The following is a 25,586-nucleotide window of genomic DNA, read 5'->3' as shown; positions in this document are numbered from 1 at the left end:
ACTTTTAGTATTCGCCATTGATATTTAAAGTATAATTAATTCCTTAAAATAATGCCGAGCGTGATATATATATATATATATATATATATATATATATAAATTATATATGTATCAATAAAATATTAGCTATTCAAGTACATACAAAATTTTCTAGACGCGAATCACAAACTTACTTTCTGCACCCACCGCTAGAATTCGCTGCCTGAATCGTAAACGTTGCAGATAGCAATAAACAGCACGAAACAACCGGATTTTTTAAACTACGTATTAGATACAGCTGCGATAAAACCCCGGCTTTAGACCTGATTTTCGACAAGGAATTTTATTAAAATACTTCATATCTTGTTAAAATTCACTAAACAGTTAATACTATAAAATTTCCGTTCACGTTAGAAGTTATACTTCTACGCATTACTAAAATATAAACCTGAACAATTTTAAAACACACATTATAATACTAAGCAACTCGCGCAGGCTAGGAAGGGCCTTGAGACGCGCAGATCGTAAACCCCCCCCCCACCTGATAGTCCAAGCGGCGCCCGTGCTCTGGTTGGTTGTGCCTGCCAAGACCAGCGATAGCGCACGGCTGTCTAGTAGACTACTATCGTGCGTGAATATATCAGTCTTCCTCTTTCCGTGGTAGTGTTGTGTTCGTGAATTAATATACGTATTTAACAGAGTTCTGTGAGAATTGTCGGAGTTTGTGTGCATGTTTTCTTGAGGTACGTAACAATGCCTTCAATACGTTCGAAGCTGAAACACAAGGTTCTGCATAGTCAAACGCGAGAAGTTATTGCGAATGTAATTGAGTTCATGAAAAATGAAAAACAAGCTCAAGAGCCCATAATCCCTTTTGCCGAAGTACGAAAACGTGTTGCTGCGGCTACAGGCTTGTCTAAAAATGTTGTTACCCAGATTACCAAAGAGATGCAGAGTATTGCAATCAGCGATGGCACAAGTTTCGTAATACCAAACAAACATAGGACGCGTACGAAGCATGTTACGGGACTTGACGATTCTGATAAGTATGTTGTGCGACGAAGTATTCACATTTTTTATATAAATCAGAAAATCGCCCCTACTATCCCAAGACTACTACAAGAACTGCGACAGAGTATTGGTTTTAAAGGAGGAGCAACAAGCTTGCGAAAAATCGTACGGGAATTGGGATTTAGATGGAAGAAAACGAGAACAAACCGTTCTGTACTTACAGAGAGGCAAGAAATAAGATACAAACGGATTGTGTACCAAAGAGAGAGAAAGGAAGCTAGGCAGCAAGGCAGGCCTATAGTGTACATGGACGAGACGTATATACTGAGCTCGCACTGTACAGCAAAATCATGGAGTGACGAAAGCAATGCAGGCCTGTTGAAACCAGTATCTAAAGGCGAGTGAGTGACAATTGTTCACGCAGGTGGTGAAATGGGTTTTATCAAGGACGCGTTCAGTGTTTCTTTCAGGCACTTCTCCGGGGGGGCTTTGCCCCCCCGGAGTTCTCCCCGAGCCCCCCCCCCCCCCCCCCCCGGGGAATATTCAAAATATAAAATTGGAATCCATTTTAATGTTACTTGTTAAGGAAAGAAATTCGTTACAGTCACAATCTTCATGTAAATTGATTAAAAACTGGTTCATGGCCATGTCTATTATGCAGTCCCTCTTTCAGTATGTTAAGTTTTTATAAATGATTGCAATCGGTTTGCCAGGCATCCTTTGTTATAGATGCAGTTAGCAGAGTCCAGCATGTGTGTCTCAAGTGCTCGCCCCCACGGTATTATGTTCCCGAACGCACCTCTTTATCTTTGCCCTTTAACTCACACATGTATGGTGGGAATACAATGACATGTTATAAAGTACCAGTGGAAAAGTTCTTAGCAATAGTTAAAATCCCAAATGGAAAGGCAGAAACTATTGCAGATGCAATTGACAAGGAACTTGCTGCTCTTGATTTAAATTATGAAAATATTATTGCCTTTGGATTTGATGGTGCTTCTAATATGGCTGGAAACATTGGAGGTGTAAGAAGGAAGCTTTCAGAGAAGGCGAACAAGGAAGTTATTTACATACACTGTAGAGCACACATCTTGTCCCTGGCAGCAGCTTCCTGCAGGAATAAAAATCAAAAAGTCAAAAGGTTTTTCCATGTTTTGAAAGACATTTATAAGCTGTTTAGTAAGTCACCAAAAAAAGAAAACATTTTGCATGAAATTCAAGCAGTAGTAAATGATCCAGTTCTCAAGATTCCAGAATGTATTGAAGTGAGATGGTTGTCCCACTACAAGGTAGTGAATACTGTCTTAAGATGCTTGAAGTCTATTTTGATGGCTTGTGAGCACATTCATAAAGAAGGAGCAGACCTCGCGTCATTAGCTGGGGGAATTTTGCTGGAAATCAGAAATGAGAGTTTTCTCATAACTTGTCATGTGATGAATGAACTCCTCAGTGCACTCTCTTACCTGAGTAATGCTTTGCAGAGAAAGGATTTGAGTTTGACCAAAGTCATTCCTCTAATTACTACAACAAAACTTCACTTACGAGATATTGCAGACCAGTGTGGAGACATCAACAGCGACTTGCAAAAAAATGTCCGAAGCGAAATAACAGAGAAGTTTGGATCTGAGGTGTGCCTAGTTGCTGATGAAGATTCAAAAAAAACATTCAAGGGTATGAAAGAATACAGTGAAAGTGTCCTCCAAGAAATTGAAGACAGGTTCAACGACAAATCGATAGATATCCTGGTATTTTCAAGCCACTTTGACACATTTAAATCATTATTAGAATTAAAAGACAATGATGCAAGTAAGTTTTGCGCACACTTTCCTATGCTCGATGTCGAAGGTGTACTTGCAGACTTGAAATCCTTCCAATTTTTTATACGATCCATGATTCATAGCGGGCAATTCAAATTGGACGAGAGTCCAGTGATAAAACTCCTTGAGGCTGATGTAGGCTACTGCGAGTTACAAAAACTTTGCGAAATTATTCTTACCATTCCTGTGACTACAGCTTCGGTGGAAAGATCTTTTAGTACAATGAACAGAATTTTGAATAAGACAAGATCTAGAATGCTACCGGAAACCCTATTTCATTGCATGATGATAAGTATCGAGGCTCCTGAGATTCCGACTGAGGAGTTTCTATAAAAAACAGTTGATTTGTATGCAATGAAAAAAGGTCGTCGGATACGATTTCTGTAAAAAAACAATCAAAGTAGGCTTTAGCATTTAAATATTTAGTTTGTTTATTAACGTTCATTATTTTGTAATATGGTAATTTTTTTACATGAAATTGAAGTTTAAAGGTCTAATAATAATTGCTTGACCTAACAGAAAAAATTTTTCTTCTCATTCCTTCCCCATCTCTCTCCCCCCCCTCCCCCCCCCCAAAACTTTTAACTGCCCCCCCGGGGGAAAATGTCTGAAAGAAAGCCTGGACGCGTTGTTAATGTGGCGTTCAAAGCAAGCTACAGGTGACTATCACAATGAAATGAACGCCACTAATTACGAAAAATGGGTATTAGAGAAGCTTATACCTAATATTCCAGAAAACAGTGTTCTGGTAATAGACAATGCACCGTATCACAATAAACTCCGTGAAAAGTGTCCTAACTCCAACTCCAAGAAAGAGGACATGAAGACATGGTTATGTGAAAAGGGTATTGCATTCCGGCCCGACATGTTGAAACCAGAGTTGTACGAAATAATAAAAAACACAAAGAACTACATAAGAGTTACGTTATTGACGAGCTTATGTCACAGTACTCTCACCGAGTTTTACGTCTTCCTCCATACCACCCTGATTAAAACTCCATTGAACTCATCTGGGCGGACGTTAAATAATGGGTTGCGCAACGAAATGTTGATTTGAACATTAATAGTGCAATCGCTTTGTGCAATCAACGGTTCTCCGAGATAGATCAGGACAAATGGAAATCAGTATGTGCACATGTACAAACAATTGAAAACGGATATAGAACACAGGAAGGGGCAATTGATATCGCTGTGGAGAAACTGACATTTCAGGTGACACCGATAGCTACAGTGATGACAGAAATCACTCTGAAAGGGACAGCGAGTTGTCTGGCATTGAAGAACTACAGTGGGTAAGTAAACTGAAAAATGTATTTTGGTTTCAGTGTAATGTATACTGTAAAAACGTGTTTTGCTGTTCCGACAGTAACCGCTCTGAAAGGGATATAGTAAATCGTACATATTTCAAGTATTACAGTAGGCGAACCGACTACACAACAGCAGCGTGATGCTTTCAGTATGGTGTGTACCGTACTCATGTTTTCTTTCCATAGCACTCCCCTCTCCGTCGCAAAGAAGGGGAGGGACCTAAGCTGCGCAGTAGAAGCTCGTTTTCTTCCGTTTTTAATATCCATCAAAACCTTTCCTAACAGCGAGCCACCATTATATGTTTGTACATTTGTTTCTGCTCATTTGGTTGAAATCAGTCTGACAACACTTCCTACAAACAAACTTTATCCTTATTGAGCTGATTCAATATTATTATGATATTATATTATAATTGTATTTAAAAAAATCCAATGACGATATTTGAATCACGTGCCATTGTGGTTACCAAGCGCGTGCTCTACCTCTGCACTAATGAGCCTCTTGCGAAATTAGAAGAAGTATATGTATTATAATCATTGTAATGGCAGTTTTCTAAAAAAAAAAATGTGATTACTTTTTACTATTACTATTTTAGTTGACTAAATATATTCCAGGAAAGTTTCACTATCATTAAGTTTCATTTGACACACCAATACGAATTTTGCTATTTACGGGGTTATGTTGCTACACGTGGATCCGCCATCTTTTTGACACATTTCCGTTCGTCGACTTCCGTTCCATTTTCGCGAAATTACTCCCGTACCAAATGCCTTGTACCGAGAGCTAAGATGTTTACACATAAAAAAATGTATTTTTTAAAAAAAAAAGGTAGTAGACGTATTACGATAGTAGTAGCAGTGGAGACCCTGGACCTAGTGCGAAGCGGTTCGGCGCGAAGGCCGCTCGTAGCATCGCAGGCCGCGGTGGCAGGAGGTTATCTCGGCGCGACCCAAGGCCTTGGCGCCCCGCCAAGAGCGGCGCCTCGTCGCGCGGCGGGCATTGCGTCGCCGGCAGCGCTACCCGCTGCTTGTCGTTCCTGCCGTCGCCGGCTCCGGTCACAGGTGAGGTGGTGGTGGTGCTGCCATCGCTCGGAGCCCTGTGAACAGCTGACCCAGTGAGCGGCGATACAGCTCCGGCTACTAGACTGCGCAGCTAGGAGAGGCTGGATGGTCTTCCACCGTGCCACGGGTCCCAGTGTGATGTGGTGGATCGAGGCATAAAGCTGGGTTTACGATTGATTTCCTTAAGAATTATAACTTAACATCGAGCACACGATTAAGTCAAAACTACATTTTCCAGTCTACGATTGACATAGAAGTCGTTAATTCTAACCAATCACAGCACAAAACACATGGTCGGCCATTGTTCGAAACGGAGAAGCAGGTTTGAAATAGGTTATTGACAAATGGGATATCTATTTTTCGAAATGGATGATGATTACAAATGACAAATATACGAATTCTAACCCAAAATACTGCCTCGCTCGGTCCAATAATAAAACATAAACTTCCGGATGAAAGGTTCCGGTTTGTTGTGATTGGTCGCTTCCCTTAAGACTTAACGAAAAATATAAAATATAACCATTTCTGTTAAGTCTTAAGTCATCATATGGTTCGCACACGCAGTGGCGTAGCGTGGGTGGGGCGGAGGGGGCGGCCCGCCCCGGGCGGCAGCCCGCGGGGGCGGGTCGCCGGTGAAGCGGGTTGAGATCTGATCTATGATTCATTCATTACATGTGTCAGACACACTATAATGTTCCATTTTTATCTAAAATTTTGCGCACCAACAATTTTTTAATATTTATTTAAAAGAAAAACTGCGAAATCACTGACAGAGCTCTTTATAACGTTTGTTTGTTTACATACGAACGGCAACATCGCATCACGCCGCGCCGCCCGGCGCGCGCGAGCCGAGTTGAGCGGCACTCCTTATTATGTTAATTACTCATACAAAATCTTTTGTTTCACGCGTCGGCCCGTGTCGATGCCTCTCTTTCGCACTCATTGAATTTAGTACTACGCATTGAACTGTAAAGTTTGACCTTAACCCAAGGCAAACCAAACATCTTCCGCAAACCGGGACACAGTAAAACTCATATATTGCCCCGTACCGCGAGCGCAGGTAAACCCAAAACAATATTAAAACCCAAACTAATAGCAGGCTTAAAAAATACTAATAAGGTTGCGAACAGTGAGAGGAGGCAGCAAGTTAAAAAGACGCAAAATTTATATGACAACATTTAATAAATATATATATATATGTATCATAAAATCGTTTCATCACAAATCGGTGCATCCATCATAAAATACATACCCTATTACTACTTATAAAAAATAGCTATATAATAATACTAAAAAAATACTTTAACAATTCCCCCGAAAAATTATAATTTGATCATATACTTCGGAGCTCCAAAAATTAAATATAATTACCAAAAAGGCATTAAAAATATATAAGAACATAACTCCGCTATACTATCAAACTTGACTATATTGTCGATTGAACAAGAATTGGCTGCTAATATTGATTTTGACAAAGTTATTTCTGACTTCGCTGCTCATAAGGCCCGTAGAATCCGCTTGTAAAACCGCTCATCCTATTTTAACTTCAATAAAAGGTACCTCATTGCATGTGAAATTTAATTTTAATTAAGCACCTATAGAATGGGGGCGGCAAAATGGGTTTCCCGCCCCAGGCGCCGAGATGGCACGCTACGCCACTGCGCACACGACCCGTCAAAATTCACACACGACAATCATAAACCATTCCACTAGTTTACATAGAGTCATATGGTAAGTACACGACTAAGTCTTAAGTCTTAATTCTTAATTTTCAATCGTAAACCCACCTTAAGGGCTAAGTACACAGTCACTGTCTGGTTATGAGTGTGTTAGGGTTACGATGCTGCGATGGGTAGCCTCAGCCTCTCGTCATAGCCGGGGCTCTGACGGTTTTTCCTGAGTTGCGTACCCACCGTATTCCGTATACGATGCCCTTGAGGGCCCCGGGACGGAAAGAACTGATGCCTAAGAGTGCCGGGTTGACAAAGAAAAAACTAGAGGGGGTGGTGTTAACCCCTTATCGGATTTTGCACAGGTAGCGTCACCGCGACCACGCCCTTCCGCTGACCAGCTCGACCTCCCGTGTGCGAGCTTGCAAACACTGGCTGTTTCCGAGTACCTTCTTGGACCCTTTAGCCTTAAGGACGACGCAATGTTTACAAAAACGCAAACGCCATTTTAAATTGGAAATATTTTATTTTTAACGAAGTCTCTTTTGGCGGTGTTTCAAAACGCTCGGGTGAGGTAGCGAATAAGCACGGCCTTGTTGGGATAAAAACGTAACTTAACTATAACGTGTCAAAACCGAATCCCAGTAAAGAAACAAATCGGCCACCGTCGCTTTTAATGAACGGCGCCCTGCGCGAGGCTAGAAACTGGTTTTAAGAGCATTCTAACGGATAAAATTGTTACGGCAGAAATACTAGAGGTAGCAGCACCATCGCACAAAAACAGAACCGTTTTTCTAAAGCCCTGTTTAAGTTGCGATTATTTCTTGTTATTTCCATTAAAGTGTACAAAAAGGATTCCAGGATAGTTTTGCCATCATAAAGTTTCATTTGTCACACCTACACGCTTGGTACGTCCTCCAGCGATCACAAAAAGTGACTATAGACGAGTTTATGTTGCCAGACGTGGGTCCGCCATCTGGACATATCAACAAAGAACTTAGCTCTGCGCATGCGCGGAATTTAGGCAACAGATGGGCAACAGATAGGACACCAAAAACCCTGGCTGTGTCCTATCATGCACTATGTATACAGTTAGGGTACATGTGTAGCATATTATCTAAACACCAAACCACTTTTTTCTTCTTCTTGGAATACCAGCCTTAAGAGTCAATTGTCTAGGATCCGTAGTAAAAGTGTTTACTTATTTCAAGACCAGTTTTCCTCGGCCAATCACCCTCGTCCCTCACCCCAGAAATTAACCGACAGCAAAATCCTATTCCCCGTGCCACTTCACATAATCAGAGCCCTCAGCAGTCTCAGGACGGCAACGGAGCGTTTCATTTCTGCTTCCAAATACCTCCTCAAAACACCATTTCGCCTAAAAAAAATTACTGCAAAGTGCACCTAAAAGAATGTCAGCTATTTTTTATTATTATTATTTATTTTTACCTTCCAAATAGTTGTCTGGATACTTATAGAATCGCCGGTGCAGCCTTTCGTGACACGACGAGTCACTAGCATCCTCTCATACTTCCTTGTAGCCTTTCCGGGATTTGTGGCGCCATATTTTTAGTAAATAGTAACGATATACGTTTCTTGGCAACCAACTGATGTCCACACATTTTTATGCCTTTTTATTACTGTCAAATGAATGACTTGAAATCTAAAAAAAAGTGAAGATAAATAAAGTCAGAAAACAGAGTGTACAAAATTTTTAAGCGTAAAGAATTGACTGCCGAAAAGTATTTTGTTTGATGTTGTGTATCAATAATGGTGATGGACAGACTGTACTGGCAGGAGAGGGTCAGGCAGGGGAGGATTGAAATCGGTTTTGAAGGGTAGCGGACAGAGGGGTGCCCTGAAGCGGGAGCGGCAGAGCTCACGAATGGACAGTAGAGGTGTAAAAGTAACGAAAAAAAGCGTACCCGTATGTATTCGTTACTATAACAATTAGTACTCGTTATTTTCGTATCGTTACGTTACTCTTTACTTCTGATACCGCATAACATGCTATGTTGTGTTATAGCAACGAATCGAGTCGTATTGCGTACGCGTACAGTATGACGTCGCATAAATAATAATAAATCTAATATAAACAATTAACAATATTTGATAATTAACAGCTTTTGTTAAACAAGAAACAATTAAATCTCATTATAACGGCTTTATTATAATATCTCTTTTAAGATAAGAACAAAAAAACGTGAAAATACGCGATAATAAAAAATATTAACATAGCTACATATTTATAATATGTAAAAAATACTTTCTTACGTTGTTTCTGTTCCAATCTCACACACACAATACCTTTAGTAAAAAGTAAAAAACTTGGACGACGAATTTACAAATTATACTTTACTTAAAAAACAAACATCGTTCTTTGTAACGAATAAGCGCGCGCATGCGTAAAACATACGAAAAATGCGAGTAACGAAATGCAGCCGTGTGTAACGTTTCGTTACTCGTTACTGGATGGCGCACCCGTTACTCAGTAACGAATACATACGGTTTGCTACAACTCTAGTGGATAGTGTGCTTTTAGGCTCTGCGTGTGACTGTGCACGCAGAGATATGGTGCCCAGTAAATATTACAGTGAACAATGTTGTCTATCATTTCACAGCCCTGCATTATAGTAAGCTTGCAACATTTTGGTCCTCCGGGCCGGATCGGTACGACAAGTGAGTGTTTACCGGTTCCACACTCTATGAAAACACGACTAACAATACAGTGGCGTAATTTATACGAATGTAACGAACACTCAATGTGATTGTGTAAGAGACTTGGTGCGGTTTGGAAGCTTCCCGTGTAACGTCATCGCAATCATTCCCGGTCGCGTCGCGTCGGTTGCGTCCGCGCGTGTTCCCGGCGAGGCACGAGCCGTAAAAACGCAACTACGTGCGCATCTGAACTAGCGTTCATCCGCGACAAGTATTCCCAGCAATAGAGTGCAAAGGCCAGCAGACGAAGTCTAATTGGGACTACTACAGTGGTTCTTCATGATCTACATTGAACAGAGACAGGTTAGTCAGACATAATGACAGACCTCCCTCGTCCCTACTAATCCTTCTACTCATATCCATTATATTGTATGTCGATTTTCGACCATGGATGAGGATCAGTGCAAACGACTTAAGAAACAACGCGCTGTGTACAAGGGTTCATTGACTCGTATGCAAACCTTTGCATCCAATTACAGTGAATCTCAGAACATTGGTGAGATTCTAAGTAGATTACAGGCACTTCCCGACTTATGGTCACGGTTTGACGATGTACAATTAAAATTGGAATTGGATGATGAAGAAACTGACCATAGTGAACACAGAGCGGAATTTGAAGCTATGTTTTATCATTACATGTTAAGGCCCACTTAGAAACATTTATGACACCCAGTTCAACAGATAAATCTAGCCATGGCAAACCAAATTATTTACATCTCCCTGCAGTCAATCTGCCTACATTTTCTGGTGATTTTGCAACATGGGTACAATTCAGGGACACATTCAAGGGTTTTATCGTTGGCAATAAATCTCTCCCAGAAGTACAGAAACTTCACTACTTGCTTTCTTCATTGAAAGGTGAAGCACTTGAAATGGTTCAAAATTTGACTATTTCCGACGAAAACTTTCAAGTGGCATGGCAGTTACTAAATCAGCGTTATAACAATCACAAGCATATGGGGCCTGTATGTACCTAAGATCTGTTTCCAGTTGTGGTAACGTGGCACTTTGGTCGGATTCCACAATTGTCCTGTCCTGGTTAGACTCACCAGCTGCAAGATGGAAATCATTTGTTGCAAACAGAGTAGAACATATTCAGGATTTAACCAATGGATATCAATGGAGACATGTAAGATCGCAAGACAACCCTGCTGACTTAATCTCTAGAGGAGTTGATCCAGATACATTGCATCACTTACATCTGTGGTGGCATGGTCCATCATGGCTTCTGCAGCAACCAGATGCTTGGCCCTGTACAGCCAGCAAGGATCTAGACAAAAATGACAAAAATACTCCAGAACAACGAATGCCAATGATCTCTGCAATTGCAACAAAACCAACCATGGACTGTTTTCAAGACACTCTGAGAGACTTTTCCTCACTAGCTAGACTGAAAAGAGTAATTGCATACGTCCAAAGATTTGCATACAATGCAAGACATTCATTGACCAAAAAGACAGGCTACTTGACAGCTGAAGAGTTACAGAAATCTTTGCAAACCTGCATCAAGATTGCACAACATGAAGAGTTTCTAAAGGAAATCAATGACTTAAAGGAAATTAATGTAGTCAACTCTAAAAGTGAGTTAAAGGACTTGAATATCTTCATTACAAAGTGGTGCTTACGTGTGGGTGGACGTTTACATCATTCGGAGCTGCCTTTTGGTAACAAGCACCAACTTATCCTACCACCCAAACACCACATTACAAGACTCATAATTACAGCTGAACACAAACGTCTGCTACACGCGGGGCCTCAACTTTTGATAGCATCATTGCGCCAGGAGTTCTGGATACCAAAAATCCGTCAAAATGTGCGCTCTGTCATCCACAAGTGTGTGACATGTTCAAAACTGAAGGGAGTTGTTACCCAACAACCGATGGGCCAATTAACAGCAGCAAGGGTTCGGCCTGCTCGTGCATTTCTGAACACTGGTATTGACTATGCAGGATCCCTGGCAGTAAAATCTGGTAGTGTCAGGAGCAAATCTGTGGTCAAGTGCTACATAGCTGTTTTTGTCTGCTGGGCAACAAAAGCGATCCATTTAGAACTGGTCAGTTCTCTTACGACAGAGGCTTTTATTGCGGCACTCCGGCGGTTTATAGCTCGGTGAGGCAAGGTGTTAAATCTTTATAATGACAATGCTACCAACTTTGTTGGTGCTAACAAGGAACTACAACAACCTCGGAAACTTTTCTTTAATGATGAATCCAACCAAATGCTATGTGGGTTTGCATCATCAGAGGGTATCACATGGCACTTTATTCCCCCAAGTTCCCCTCATTTTGGTGGGCTATGGGAGGCTGGAGTGCGATCATTGAAGCATCATTTGAGAAGGGTGGCAGGAAAATCCCTTCTTACCTTTGAAGAGCTGGCCACATTACTCGCTCAAATAGAGGCATGTCTCAATTCCAGGCCACTGACAATGTTGTGCGACAACCCTAATGACCCTAGTTACCTTAGTCCTGGACATTTCCTAATTGGTTGTCCACTCATGTCCTTTCCTGAGCCTGATGTGTCTGACTTACCAATGAAGCAGCTATCCAGGTGGCAACATGTTCAAAGGTTATCTCAACAGTTGTGGACCCATTGGTCTAAAGACTATCTGAACTCGCTACAACAAAGAAGTAAATGGCAGTCTAAGAATGCCAACATTCAGTCATGAATGGTGGTCCTTGTCAAGGAAGACAACATGCCTCCTCTTGGATGGCGACTAGCAGTTGTCCAGGAGACATTTCCTGGAACTGATGGTGTAGTCAGGGTGGTGAATGTAAAAACTTCCAGTGGCATCTTGAAGCGACCTGTTCAGAAACTTGTGATTTTACCTACGGCCTAGTTTTTTATGAGTTCTCAACAAATTGTGTATGTACTTAGCATTTTAAATTTGAAACTAATGGTTTCAAGGGGGCGGATAATGTTTGATGTTGTGTATCAATAATGGTGATGGACAGACTGTACTGGCAGGAGAGGGTCAGGCAGGGGAGGATTGAAACCGATATTGAAGGGTAGCAGTCAGAGGGGTGCCCTGAAGCGGGAGCGGCAGAGCTCACGAGTGGACAGTGTGCTTGTAGGCTCTGCGTGTGACTGTGCACGCAGAGATATGGTGCCCAGTAAATATTACAGTGAACAATGTTGTCTATCATTTCACAGCCCTGCATTATAGTAAGCTTGCAACATATCTCTTTGTTGATACCCCGGATTGTGTAATCTTCGGAAGAATTAGGTTATACTTTCAAGGCTAGTTTCTCACTGGACGCAGTCTTGAAACCAAAGGATCGTTTGGTTAAGGCTGGATCAGTAAAGGACAAAGCACCACTGTTCGCAAATAGCAACTTTAAAGATATTTGGTAACTTTTTTAAACATACTATGTAAGTTATTAACTTATAAAATTAATTGTTTAGGTTAAACATTCCATTAGATACAGTTATGACGTAATGATGCAGACGTGGCCTCCCTCTAGCTCCGCGTGCAGTCATGGTGTCGCTCGGCCTGGTGGACTGGGGACTGCTCGCGGCCCTCGCCCTCATCGCCGTCTACTCCTACCTCGCCTGGAGCTTCGACTACTGGAAGAGGAAGGGTGTGCCGTACGCCAGGCCGCGGCTGCTGTTCGGCAACATGAAGGAGTTCGTGCTGGGCCGCAAGTCCGTGGGCCGCGTCTACCAGGACATCTACTGGTCAGCGACAGTTCCTTCTGCTCCCGGCAGCCTACAACTCACGTAGTTTCGGTTCCCTACCACGTTCGTGCAACTTCGTTACAACCAAAACGCCAAACTTCGGAAATCTTCGGAAATTCTTGCAGGGAACCGAAACTACGTGAGTTGTAGGCTTCCCTTCTGCTCCTGCTCGGCTCCTGCTCTCCCCGCGCTCTCGCGGCCAGTTGCACCAACCATTAGAGTTCGAGCGTGATCTACGGTCAGAAAACCGTTTGATCGCGGTTCGACCACCATTGCGTTTTTTAAAGCTGAACGAAGATCATTGGGAAGTACGATATGAACCGACACTCGTGGTGGTTCATGGACAATGATCTCGGATCGACACTGTGTGAGCAGACCTGTCAGAAATATTACGGAATTTATGCGGGTTAATTTAATCAGACGTAAATATAAGATTTATTATTTTTTTTTACAAAATTTCAGATAATTCTTAAGACAGGTATCAAAACGCTTTTTATTCTAATGTTAAAACCATTTCTCACGTAAAATACCCTATTTTAAGTGTTTGAAATGCTTTCTATTTGGTTTAATGCTTTAATAAGTCTTTTCGTTTCTTCATAATTACTTTCTATATTTTTTCAGACTGCTTTGAATTATATTAACTTTTAAACAACAGTATTGTTTTCATTCGTTATTAAAATCGAGTCAGTAGCCACATGTGTGAACAGCATTAATCATTGTCTAGTCGTGTCACAATCGATTGTAGCGACTCATGTATTTCCATCCCACCAATATAAATGCACCTAACATTTCTTTGAAACTGCTGCTATCTGTTGTCGCATTAGTCTCGGTACGTGATGGCGCAACGTTTAGAGGAGTGATCCAAAGAGAATAAATTTTTGGGCTAAGATATTTGGATATCCGATCGAAGAGCAGAATGGTGCAACTGGCCATTAGAAGTAACACTTGACTCACGATATTGTCAGCCAAGTGTTCTTGGCTGCTTCTTGTCGATGCAAGAAAATCATGCTCGTTTGCAAAGCACGGAAGTCGCAAGAAGTCACCAACCCTATAACTTGAAAATGTAAAACAGTTAAAAAAAAAAATCTATTTTCCGAACTTAGTTTGATATTTCGTGGTTTATCATGAAAACGTATGAAATTGTCAATAGTTTGTTTTAAAAGTGTTATTTTATTTCACTGTGCCAAAGTTTAACAAGTGGAAACATCATGTATAAAATGAAAACAAAATCGTGATCATCTATGCAAATGACATCTGCGTCTTAAAATTTTTTTCTAAACATTTCACTTCAAATATTAAAGGCAGAAACGCAAGCTAAAACGCAAATTTCACTTTAAATTTACGAAGAACGCTGATTACAAATGATCCAGAGGTATTCGTAAATTGACGGTTATCTTCGTAAATTTACGGGATACTATGTTAACTTACTTTGATCATGAATCCTAGATGATTATCTTCTTATATTAACAAAAACATTTAAGGAAAACTGGTTAAGACTACAACAAAGATACTCCTCTTTATCTTTCACGCGTGTGCTTACGCTGTTTACAAATAAACACAAGACTTGAAATGTTGGTATCTGTCGTAGTTTCTACGAATATTCATTTACCTGAAATTACGTTGTGTTGCGTTGTTGCGTCTTGCGTAGTATATAAACTAATATTTGAAAACGTCGTTATAGAACTTTTTGCGTCTTGCGTTTCGTGCGTTCTTTCGTTTGTTGCGTAGTTTATAAACTCGGCCTTAACATGGTAAACATGTTCGTGGAAGGGAGAAAGAAGGTGTGTTTGCTGTACATGCGTGGCAAGTGTTTGAAGGTTTTTTTAACACCCCAAGATGTTTCTTGTGAGTACATGTTTAATGAAAGTCAACTTTGTAGCTTACCCGTCAATTTACGAAGTTACGTGAATAATTTATAACCAATCATCTTCGTGAATTCAAGGAGAAATTTTTTAACAGTGTAGTGACATCGTTGTTGGTTTGAAGTAAAGTCTGAATTTAAAAAAAATAGAAATAAAAAGAGCGGCTTATATACACATGAAAATAAAACCATTACAAGCAAATGTTGGTCACGTAAAGGACTTATATTGCCTTAACACTTTCTAAGTAATGGTCTTCAATTTGTAATATAATTTGTGATGTCATTTCCCAAAATATTCAGGTAAAAATATAAAAATTGTGTTTATAAGTTTAGAATACAATTTTTCTGAAGTAAAATCACAAAGGAGAATAAATTTTAGAGCATTCTCTATCGTCATGTATTACAGTTTTTGTTGTGTTGAAAGCACGTACTGCATCACAAATGAAAACAACTTAGTTGGTTTCATGTTTACTTTCTCTTCCAAGTACGATAAGACAATTTGTGTTATGCGTTTTTAAAATTAGGGAGCGTTTTAATACGCAAACTGTATTTTAGTTTAAATTTAAGTCATTACTTATGTTTAGTTTTTGACCTTAGGACATAAATATAACATATGTTATTCCCAATACACGCATATTACAGATGAGTTCTTCTCATGGTTTGCTCAATAGAGTATAGTGTTTGTGTCACAGATAACAAGGTCACTAGTTCACTTCGCTCTCCAATTAGGTCACTAGATTATGAAAGAGGTCATTAAGAGTGTTCAACAATTATGGCATGTGTCACAAAATGACAATCAGAAATCTCATCGAACATAAATATTCATGAAATTTTTTTGAGAAACTAAGTACGTAGATCTATGTATACATGTTTGTACATTGAAAAAAAATTTTGTCAATACAAATTTTAAAAAAATATGTCGTAGTGACAACAAAATAATTTTTTAGTGTCCACCTAATGTCTTATAAAAAAAATTGGTTGTCTGTAAAGTCGGTTTACGGACGATAGTTTAACGTGACAACGTCATAACAAAACATTGATGAAATGATTGCATACTTTTATGAATAAAACTGAATCATTTTTATTGAATTATCACTATTTTGTATGGATACAAAGAAGGAGTGAAATTAAATCTACAATTTAATTGATAAATTTACTTTTATTTGCACTCATTAATTCAAATATGTTTATTACTTTAACGAAGAGATTATTTTAACTATAACTTTTATACATGTTTGCTATTTAACTTCTTCCAATCTGTGTTATTCTGTTAAGGATAGGACGATGATAGGAAAAGTAGGAAATGAATGGAAGTGTTTCAAGGATGATTTGAAGGAAAATGGCTTACCCAACACCAAGATGCAGTAAAAAATAATATATTTGCGCCATGAACTCTGCAGCAATGCTAGGAGGAACGGGTTAGCAAAGAGCAATGAAAATGTTACATTGAAATGCATAAAAACAGAATTACGCCACGGACTCGGTCGCAATGCTAGGAGGTTCAGGTTAACAAAGAGCATTATAAAATGAGCGTAACGGGACACAGCGAAACGGGACAATGTGCGTAACGGGACACTTTTTCGTGCGTGCAGCCGGCGTTCATCGATTTATTAGACGTCACGTCAAAAAGAGTAAAATTTTTGTGCCACTAATAATTGGTTTCGCAAAGACTACAAAATTATTTTACTGTCATCATGAAATATTTTTTAATGTCTTTATTGACATTAAATTGTTTGTGTACATTTTGCAATGCCTCACAAAAACATTTCTATTTAAAAATATCTTCCAAAAATGAAACATTGGTTATGTAAACGACAACCAAGTGTTTTCAGGGGCTGGTTCATTTGAATTTTTTTTTAAGTACACATTGGAATTTTTTCCATGTAAAGAATGCCTATTAGATCAATGAATGATTTTTGTTTTCAACGTCCATCTAGTTGTGACATTTTCGGCTTGAAAAAAAAATCGTTATACGGTATATTCCAACTAATATAAACATTTGAACTGACTTCTGAGCTTGAGACTCTACAGTTGCGCGGGGTCTGAATTCACGAATGACCTTTAAGGGGGTAGAGGCAAAAACCTCAATACGCAAGTTCTTTTGCTATCATTTTCTATTGTTTTATACTGAAAATTTACATTCTTTGAGACAGGTCTCACACATTAAGAGAATTTAAAATACAATACATTTTTGTCTTTTGGCAGCATTATCACAGTTATACGCATTTTCAAATAATAATTGCAATGCTAAAATGCTAATGAATTCACAAAAAAAAAAACTATTTGTAGCAACCAGTCACTGTTGACTTCAGGCATTGTACTAAGTTATATGCTATGATTCAAAGAAGAAAATTTTGAAAATTTCTAGGATATAGAAAGAGCTAAACCAAGTTGGCATGTTTCGGTTCCTAACTGACATGCCTTTTTATTTTTATTTTTTCGTCATTACTTTTAATCGAGGGCTATTTATGAAATTGTTATTCGGTACTTCCCTTGCATTTGTTCTTCTGCCATAAAAATATTCAACTGATATTCAATTAGTATATTATCGTGTGTGCAAAAAGACGCTTAAGTATTCGTAATTATCATCACTTGCGCACCTTTCTGCAACCATATACTACACTAACTGAATATATGTTGAATATTTTTTGTGGCAGAAGAATAAATGCAAGAAATGTATAGAATTAATTTTTTATAAATAGCCCTTAACTAAAATGAATGACGAACTCGCAACAGATGTAACGTACTCGCCAGTTATGTGTTACATATAAACTCGATAACGAGCTAATTCATGATTTCTCATGTTGCAAATAACTTACAATACGGAACTCGGAAACGGAATTTAACGTAGAATTCTTTAACTATATCTCGAGCGTGATAAATACATATACTAAAATTATATTTTCAACTACACTTAAGGACACGAATCACACGTAGTTTCCGCACCCGCCGCTAGAATTCGCTGCCGGAGCAGCTACGTCGACTATCGAATCATTCCTTTTGCAGAGCTAAATTTATAATGAAACGGCTCTGATGAAAGCAAAAAAGGCTTAAAAAAAAAATACTATCCCCAGCTTAAGACCTGATTTTCAACAAGGATTTTTTTTAAGATACTGCCCCTCTTGTTAAAAATTCACTAAACCGTTAATACTGTAAAGTTTCTCTTTGACTTTGTGAACTTTGGTAGGCGCCATCCGCCACAGATGGTAGCACCGAGTTTGAACATTTCTTTTTTCATGCGACTTCCGTTCCACTCACGTAATTACTCGTACCAAATGCCGTATTCCGAGAGTTAAGATGTTAATACGTAATAATAATAATAATAATAATAGACATGGAATGTGGACCGAGATTTAAGAAAGTAAAAGCATATTTTTTTTTGTGAAATCGTTACAACGGCTGAAACGATCGCTCCTCCAGTTGTGTGCTTCGTGCGAGTCCTGACGGCTGAAGACCTCGAGAGGTCCCCGATGTTCGGTCCCCAACAGGGAGCTGGACGGCCACCCGTTCGGCGGCTACTTCAAGCTGGGGCAGCCCAGCCTCATGATCCGCGACCCGGACCTGGTGAAGGTGGTCTCCGTGCAGGAGTTCCCCAGCTTCCACGACAACGACTTCGTGGTGTACGTGCACTGCGACCCGCTGTTCGGCCGCAACCCCTTCGTGCTGCGCGGCGAGGCGTGAGTGTCTTCGTCACCTAATAATAATAATAATAACTTTGAATATATATACTGTATAGAAGTCGCGAGTGGATAGGATTTACTCTACGTTTTTCAGAAGCGTATGATGAGCAGCTTGGGAACTTCACCGCTGCAGTGCGCTGCCGTAACGCCCTGTATCGTCTTAGTTGTTATTTAGACGTTAGAGCGCAGAACTGTCGCCCGCTGTCATTCCCCGCACCCCCCACCAATCATTCACTGCAGCTCGTGGTCGTTCAACTGGAGGGGGAAGGGGTGTTGGAAGAGTTCGATACTTGTCCGCTAGGGACCACCACAAGTCGATGCCCTAGAGATGGTGGCGATTGCGGCGGTGAATTAACCAACTACCTCAAAACCGTATTAGAAATTTTAACCTGGGCTGGCGACTTCTATACAGTATATATATTCAAAGGTAATAACTAGAGACCTGCAAAATTCGCGGATACATTGACCTCTAGGATAGAATCCACAGTCCTTTAAATGCTCGCGGAAATGACACCTGTTCATTGGCCACTGACGCGTGAGACGTCTCAACTAGGCTGTCCGTAAATTCGGCACTTTCTTAGTTTAGTGTTTCCCATTGGCTCAACAGTTCCCCGGATAAAATGTGGGCCAATCGCAGAAGCGGTACGAAGGTATAGTTGTTTTGATGCTAGCCCATCGCGAAATGAATCCGCGAATTTTGCATGTCTCTAGTAATAACCTCACCTCCTCCTGCTTTGTGAAACTTCTTTGCCGAGGGAGCTACAATTTTCGAACGTCAAAAAAATTCCGATGGCATGAGGGGAATAGTTAGGCGAGTGGTGGGGGAACCGGAAGAGGAGGAGGCGACACGGGATAGGTAGAAGTGACGCACCATACTTGAAATTGCATGCTTGAACATTTGCATACTTACGCAATAGTATACTTTAGCACTATCATACTTGCATATATATATATATATATGTATGTATATATATATGTATATATATATATATATATATATATGATCTGTGGCCTCAGTCAAAGATAGCTGTGTTTCCTATACCTCATAATAAAATAAGCAAGAAGTTTCACTTTTGTCGCGCGTGGACTCCACGCACAGGTTTTTTTTTTTTTTTTTTTGAGAACCCCCAAATTCCGCTACGCCAATGTGGGCCCCTTCACAGTTCTGTGGGCCTCCGGCATGCACGTATGTAGCTCTGTTTGGTTGGGGTTTGAGTGCGTGTCAGGTCAGGTCTGTGCTCTAGGTCGCGTTTGGGTTGTTAAGCGGTCGCAAGCATTGCGGCTGTTAGCAGGGCAGTCTGGCGCCGTGGCTGCAGTAGAGGCCATTTAAATATGAATAGTCTAGTTAAAGAGGACGGAAAAAAAAAACCAGCACAATAGAGAAGGGTACTGAGAAAAGCCGTGCGATGGAGCGCGCAGCAAGGCGGTCCGAATTCGATTCCCGCCGGGTAAAAAAAAAAACTCGGATTTATTTACGTGCAATAAAACTCTCATCACTACAAAATAGTGTTCGCAGAAATACTGGGTTCGGGTTCTCGCCCGGGCATTTATATATTTTGTGTTATCCCAGTACCTCCAGTAGTTAAAAGTTATCTGAAAACCGTTCCCTGAATAGCTTTACAGTATTAACTGCGCACATAAAGAGCACGATGAAACAAAATAAAGTCGAACTGTTGAATATACAAGTATATTTTCCAAGATTTAAAAAAAAAAAAATTATACTTGGATGAAACATTTGTTAAAATATAATATGATGTGCCAATTGTTGTAAGAAATACTCAGTAATCCCGAAGAAAAAAAAACCGTATTAAGTAAATGTGAAAATAACGATATTAATTTGTTGTACAAAGTTACAATGTCTTAGTTGTTGTATTCGTAATTGCGATGACTTGCGCGCCTTCTGGCCGGCCGCTCGTGACGGTGGCTGTCGAGACGGCGCCAAGGCCGGAGGCCGGGACACATCACGTGTTTGTTTGTCCGACCACTCCGGGGACCGCCCGCTGGCCATTAGCATGCGCGCCAGCTGCCGCCTCGCGCAGTGCTCCTTGCAGTATGCGCCGGGTAGTTACCACAACGCCCAAATACCACAATGCCGAACGTACAATAAGACCGAAAACCATAACGCCGAATGCCAAATTGACCGCAACGCCGACAGCTAGAAAACTGCTGTGTACCACAACGCCGAAAAATGTTGCTGCAGGGAAGGGTGGGGGGGGGGGGGGGGGGCACAGGAGAAAAATGAGAAACAACTGAATGAATTTGTGTGCTAACCTTACCTAACCTAACCTTTGTGGCAGTCCTGCAATGACATTTTTCGGCGTTAATGTATTTCGGCGTTGTGGTAATTCGGCGTTGTGGTACACAGCAATTCTCTAGCTGTCGGCATTGTAGTCAATTTGGCATTTGGCGTTATGGTTTTCGGCGTTATTGTACGTTCGGCGTTGTGGTATTTCGGCGTTGTGGTGCGTCCCCGTTCGCGCCATGTCTCACGGTTCGCCCGCCGACATCCGCGTCCATCTGAAGGCCCGTCTGGTGACCCTCTGACGTCATGGGACGGTGGTCCGAATCTGCCTGATCCGAACACATGGGTCCGACTTGAGATCATTTTTGTCCCAATCTGTGTCCTTCGGTAGCATAGAAGGACAACACTCGTAATATTCGCCGTTTCCTGCTCCCGTTTCAAAGAGGTAGGCAGAAGATAACGACCGGTATGTTAGGAAGCTAATAAGACAGAGACAAAATATTCATCGGTGCTATCCGTTTGCGACAGGCGCTTTTCGATTCATTTACAAGCATTTACTTTTTCCTCATAATGATAAATAAATATTATTGAACTCCCACAACTTTCACAAGTTAAATGAATTTTCAAAATTTAACTGCGTACTTCTCAATTACATTGCATGAATAAAATAAACAAAAACAATCGAGAGAAAAATATATTTGTCGCTGTAAATTTACCGCTCTCTGGTGCCTACTTTAGAAATCAGTAGATTCGAATATCGTACATCGAAGTTGTAGGCAGGGCTCTCCTCCGTGCGACAATGTGACGTCATTCTCATTAGGATGACACGGACCGCTCGCAGGTTCGGACTGTTGTAGAGGGGCCTTAACTTGCTCTGCTTTGTTGGCATCGGCAGTATATTCACAGACTTTTCAACGAAGAATGCTCGTGAAACAAGAGGAAGGTTCTTCGTAGAGCCCAATAACTGGATGTACGTGAAACTACGTCGGATCTTTGAATATATATACTGTATAGAAGTCGCCAGGCCAGGTTAAAATTTCTAATACGGTTTTGAGGTAGTTGGTTAATTCACCGCCGCAATCGCCACCATCTCTAGGTCATCGACTTGTGGTGGTCCCTAGCGGACAAGTGTCGAACTCTTCAAACACCCCTTCCCCCTCCCAGTGAACAACCTTGAGCTGCAGTGAATGATGTATGAGGGGTGCGGAGTATGACAGCGGGCGACAGTGCTGCTCTCTAACGTGTAAATAACAACTAAGACGATACAGGGCGTTACGGCAGCGCACTGCAGCGGTGAAGTTCCCAAGCTGCTCATCATAAGCTTCTGAAAAACGTATAGTAAATCCTATCCACTCGCGACTTCTATACAGTATATATATTCAAAGGTCGGATTAAGACTTTCAAAACATGGTTAACACGCACACGGAAGGAACAAGAGTGTTTTTGTTGTAGATATGACAAGTTTTAAAGCGTTTGTTAACATTTCAAGATAATGTTTGTGATGCATGTAAACTCTGTACTCGTAAATTAAAAGAGAGATTAGTACATTTACGAATATCCCTGGAAAATTTGTAGCCAGTGTTCTTCGCCAATTCAAGGTGAAATTTTTAACAGTGCATTACGAATTTGAAACAACCCAGTTTTTGGCTTGGGTAAGTGTTGAAGTGACAGGAACTAAATATTGGAGGACCCAAACCATCTGAACACAACCACGCCATTGATGGAACTAAGCTCCATCCTCATGAAAATCAAACGCAATAAATTTTAATATTTTTGTTTCCATGAGGAACATAAATCCATCCCCTATTAGAAAGGCGTTACGTGTATGAATGCACTGATGCTCGGTATGTTCTCTGACCAGTTTGACAAGCTGGATTCCTCGGCCAACAGATAAACAACTCTTAAGTTGTTGAGTCTTATATGTTAACTCTCTCCGACCAACCCGCCTGCATAAAACGAATGCGTCGACGGCCCTGGTGCTGCCTCGTTCTTCCCTACTTGCCAGCAAGTGCATTTACAAGTCTGTCATTTCTGTCGTCACACGACGTAGAGCCATCCATCTTAAGCCAGATTAAGGAGCAGTAAATATTGCCATAAAGTGTGTTTGCAGATCATTCTGCTTCCCCGAGTAGCGTGGAATTGTGTTTGATAATAGCCTTATCAACTTCGCGAGTTATGGGGCCCCGCCATCGTGGACACTCGTACGGTGCGCAGAGATTCAGGGGGGGGGGGGGACGCGGTTTCAAAACTACTCAAGATATCTGAGTGGGGTTTGTTTAAGAAAAGCATTTAAGAACTCTCCGAGGGCCGAAAAGTAGTTTTGTTTACGGATTAAGTTTTCAAACTGTGTTCTTAGAAAAGTGAAAATGGCTGAAAGACGTGTTTTCAGAGTAATTTTCAGGTATAAAACAACCGGTACAGATTATTGAAAGCACCTTAAGGGACTTGCATTTAATTTCTCCGCCATATCACCGCTAGTTGACCTATGCACGACGAGAACACTGCGCGCCAGTTCAGAGCCTTGCGCTTAGAGGCGATACCACGCTAGAAGCGCCAGCGAGCGTCGCGCTTATCATCCGTCCTCACCAACACATATACACCCCTGACTAGATGGGCCCCTTAATTGACGTGTTAAGACTTCACTGTGAATATGCTAGAGTAGCTGAAATTAGTTTCAGAGCTGATTTTTAGAAATACAAATTAACGTCGCTTTCATGTTGAAAGCATAATTTCAGCAGGGGCGACTCCAGAAGCCGATTGAATTTTTATGTTCTCTGATTTTCTATTGTTCTGTTAAAAATCTGGACATTAATGGGAAAATAAATAATTATGCATTCTTTAAAGCGCTAATAAATACATATATTTAAATTCATAAAATCATATTAAAATTTTCAAATATATTATTGCCTTCTATAATGACACGATTTTACCAGAATTATACTTAAAAATTTATAAAACTAACCAGATAAGGATTTGTTAGAAATATATATACGTATATGTTTTTTATGATAAATTAGCGAAACCGTTGTTGAAATAAAAGTTCCGGATTTATTTTAAAAAGTTGTTTGAAAGAAGTTATTTTTCACATTTTTCGGAGGAGGGACTAGGGGCTATTCCGCATTCCCTAGGCCCCCTCCTCCCTAATAGGTTAATCTCCTCTTTAAAATATTATGTCACCTTAAAAGTAAATGGCCCAGGGCCGGGCAAAGGTTAAGGCCACCACTGAATCTCAGCGTCTTATAAAGCTAGCCACAGGGCGCCGTCTGGTCGGGGTGTGTTAGAATGAAGATAAAGGTGTGATGAAAGTCCCTTAAGTGCTTTCAAGAATCTGTACCGGTTGCTTTACTCCTAAATATTACTCTTAAAACACGCCTTTTAGTAATGTTCACTCTTCCAAAAATGCAGTTTAAAAACTTAATCCGAAATCAAAAGTACTTTTCGGCCCTCAGCGAATTTTTAGATGCTTTTCGCAAGCAGATCCCACTCGGACATCTTCAGTAGTTTTGAAATCGCGTTGTTTTTCCTGAAGCATTGCGCACCGTATGTGCGCCCGGGCAGACGGCACCCTTAGCATTTACGTAAGGCTGTATAACAATGCTGTAAACGTTCTCCAATGTGGCACAGTCGAACAGTACATGATACTGATGGGAGATCAGTGCAGCCGGTCACATCAGTGACCTCTTTGTGACCAAGCTGGAAGTGTCGGCGGGAGTTATCGAGAGTGATAACCGCGCAGCAGTCGTGGCCCGGGGAAAGGTCGGGCTCGAAGGTCCTGCGTGTCGCGACGCCATTTTGAATACACCAGGGCCGTCTAGAGAAACTAACGACTCGGGGGCGAAACAATTTTGTCGGACCCTCTCCCATAGTTTTTTTTTTGTTTTTTTTCCGAAACCTCACAACGTGAGCTAGTCTTTCAGTAGTATCCAGTGATGTGTAAAATCTAACCGCAGTAACGAGCAAATTCATGTGTTCTTTTGTTGCAATACACTTATAATATGAAACTCGGACACGAAATTTAACGTAAAATTCTTTACGAGCTTGATAGATACACCCAAAGTGCATTTCTGAACGCGAATCAGACGTACTTTCCGCACCCGCCACTTGAATTCACTGTCGGAGCAGCTACGTCGACTATCGAATCATTCCCGTTGCAGTCCGGTATTTTAAACTTTATAATGAAACGGCTCCGATAAAAGCGAAAATGCTTAAAAAAAAAAAAAAAAACTAGCTTTAGATATGATATTCGACAAGGAGTTTTATTTAAATATTGCCTACCTTATTAAAATTCAATAAACAGTTAATACTGTAAAGTTTCCCTTTTGCATTGTGAACTTTGGTTCGTGCCATCCGCCACAGATAGCAGCACCGTGGTTACACATTTCCGTTCCATGCGACTTCCGTTCCATTCACGGCATCACTCCCACCAAATGCCGAATACCGAGAGCTAAGATGTTACACATCAAAATCTCGAATGATTCCCTTCCGTCTGCCTGATTATCGGACGATAGTCTACAAAATATGATACGCGAGGCTGCAATATGCGAGTCAGTTTGAAATAAAATGA

The 25,586-nt window shown here is 40.7% G+C and overlaps 1 protein-coding gene across 2 annotated transcripts in view; it reads left to right on the top strand.

Annotated features, from left to right (window-relative positions):
• Positions 1-4,871: 4,871 nt before the first annotated feature.
• LOC134533043 (cytochrome P450 6k1-like) overlaps positions 4,872-25,586 on the top strand; it is a 32,827-nt gene continuing 12,112 nt past the window's right edge. Inside the window, exons 1-3 of one of the 2 annotated variants that reach the window (XM_063370212.1) lie at positions 4,872-5,176; positions 13,026-13,239; positions 18,589-18,777. In XM_063370212.1, coding sequence (XP_063226282.1) covers positions 13,040-13,239; positions 18,589-18,777 — 389 coding nt within the window. In that variant the 5' untranslated portion in view covers positions 4,872-5,176; positions 13,026-13,039. Of the gene's footprint in view, positions 5,177-13,008; positions 13,240-18,588; positions 18,778-25,586 lie in introns of both variants that reach the window. The other variant, XM_063370213.1, reaches the window with a different exon arrangement.

This window comes from Bacillus rossius, chromosome 6, assembly GCF_032445375.1.
Source record: "Bacillus rossius redtenbacheri isolate Brsri chromosome 6, Brsri_v3, whole genome shotgun sequence".
In the NCBI taxonomy this organism is placed as follows: domain Eukaryota; kingdom Metazoa; phylum Arthropoda; class Insecta; order Phasmatodea; family Bacillidae; genus Bacillus; species Bacillus rossius.
This window is presented reverse-complemented; position numbering and strand designations above follow the sequence as displayed.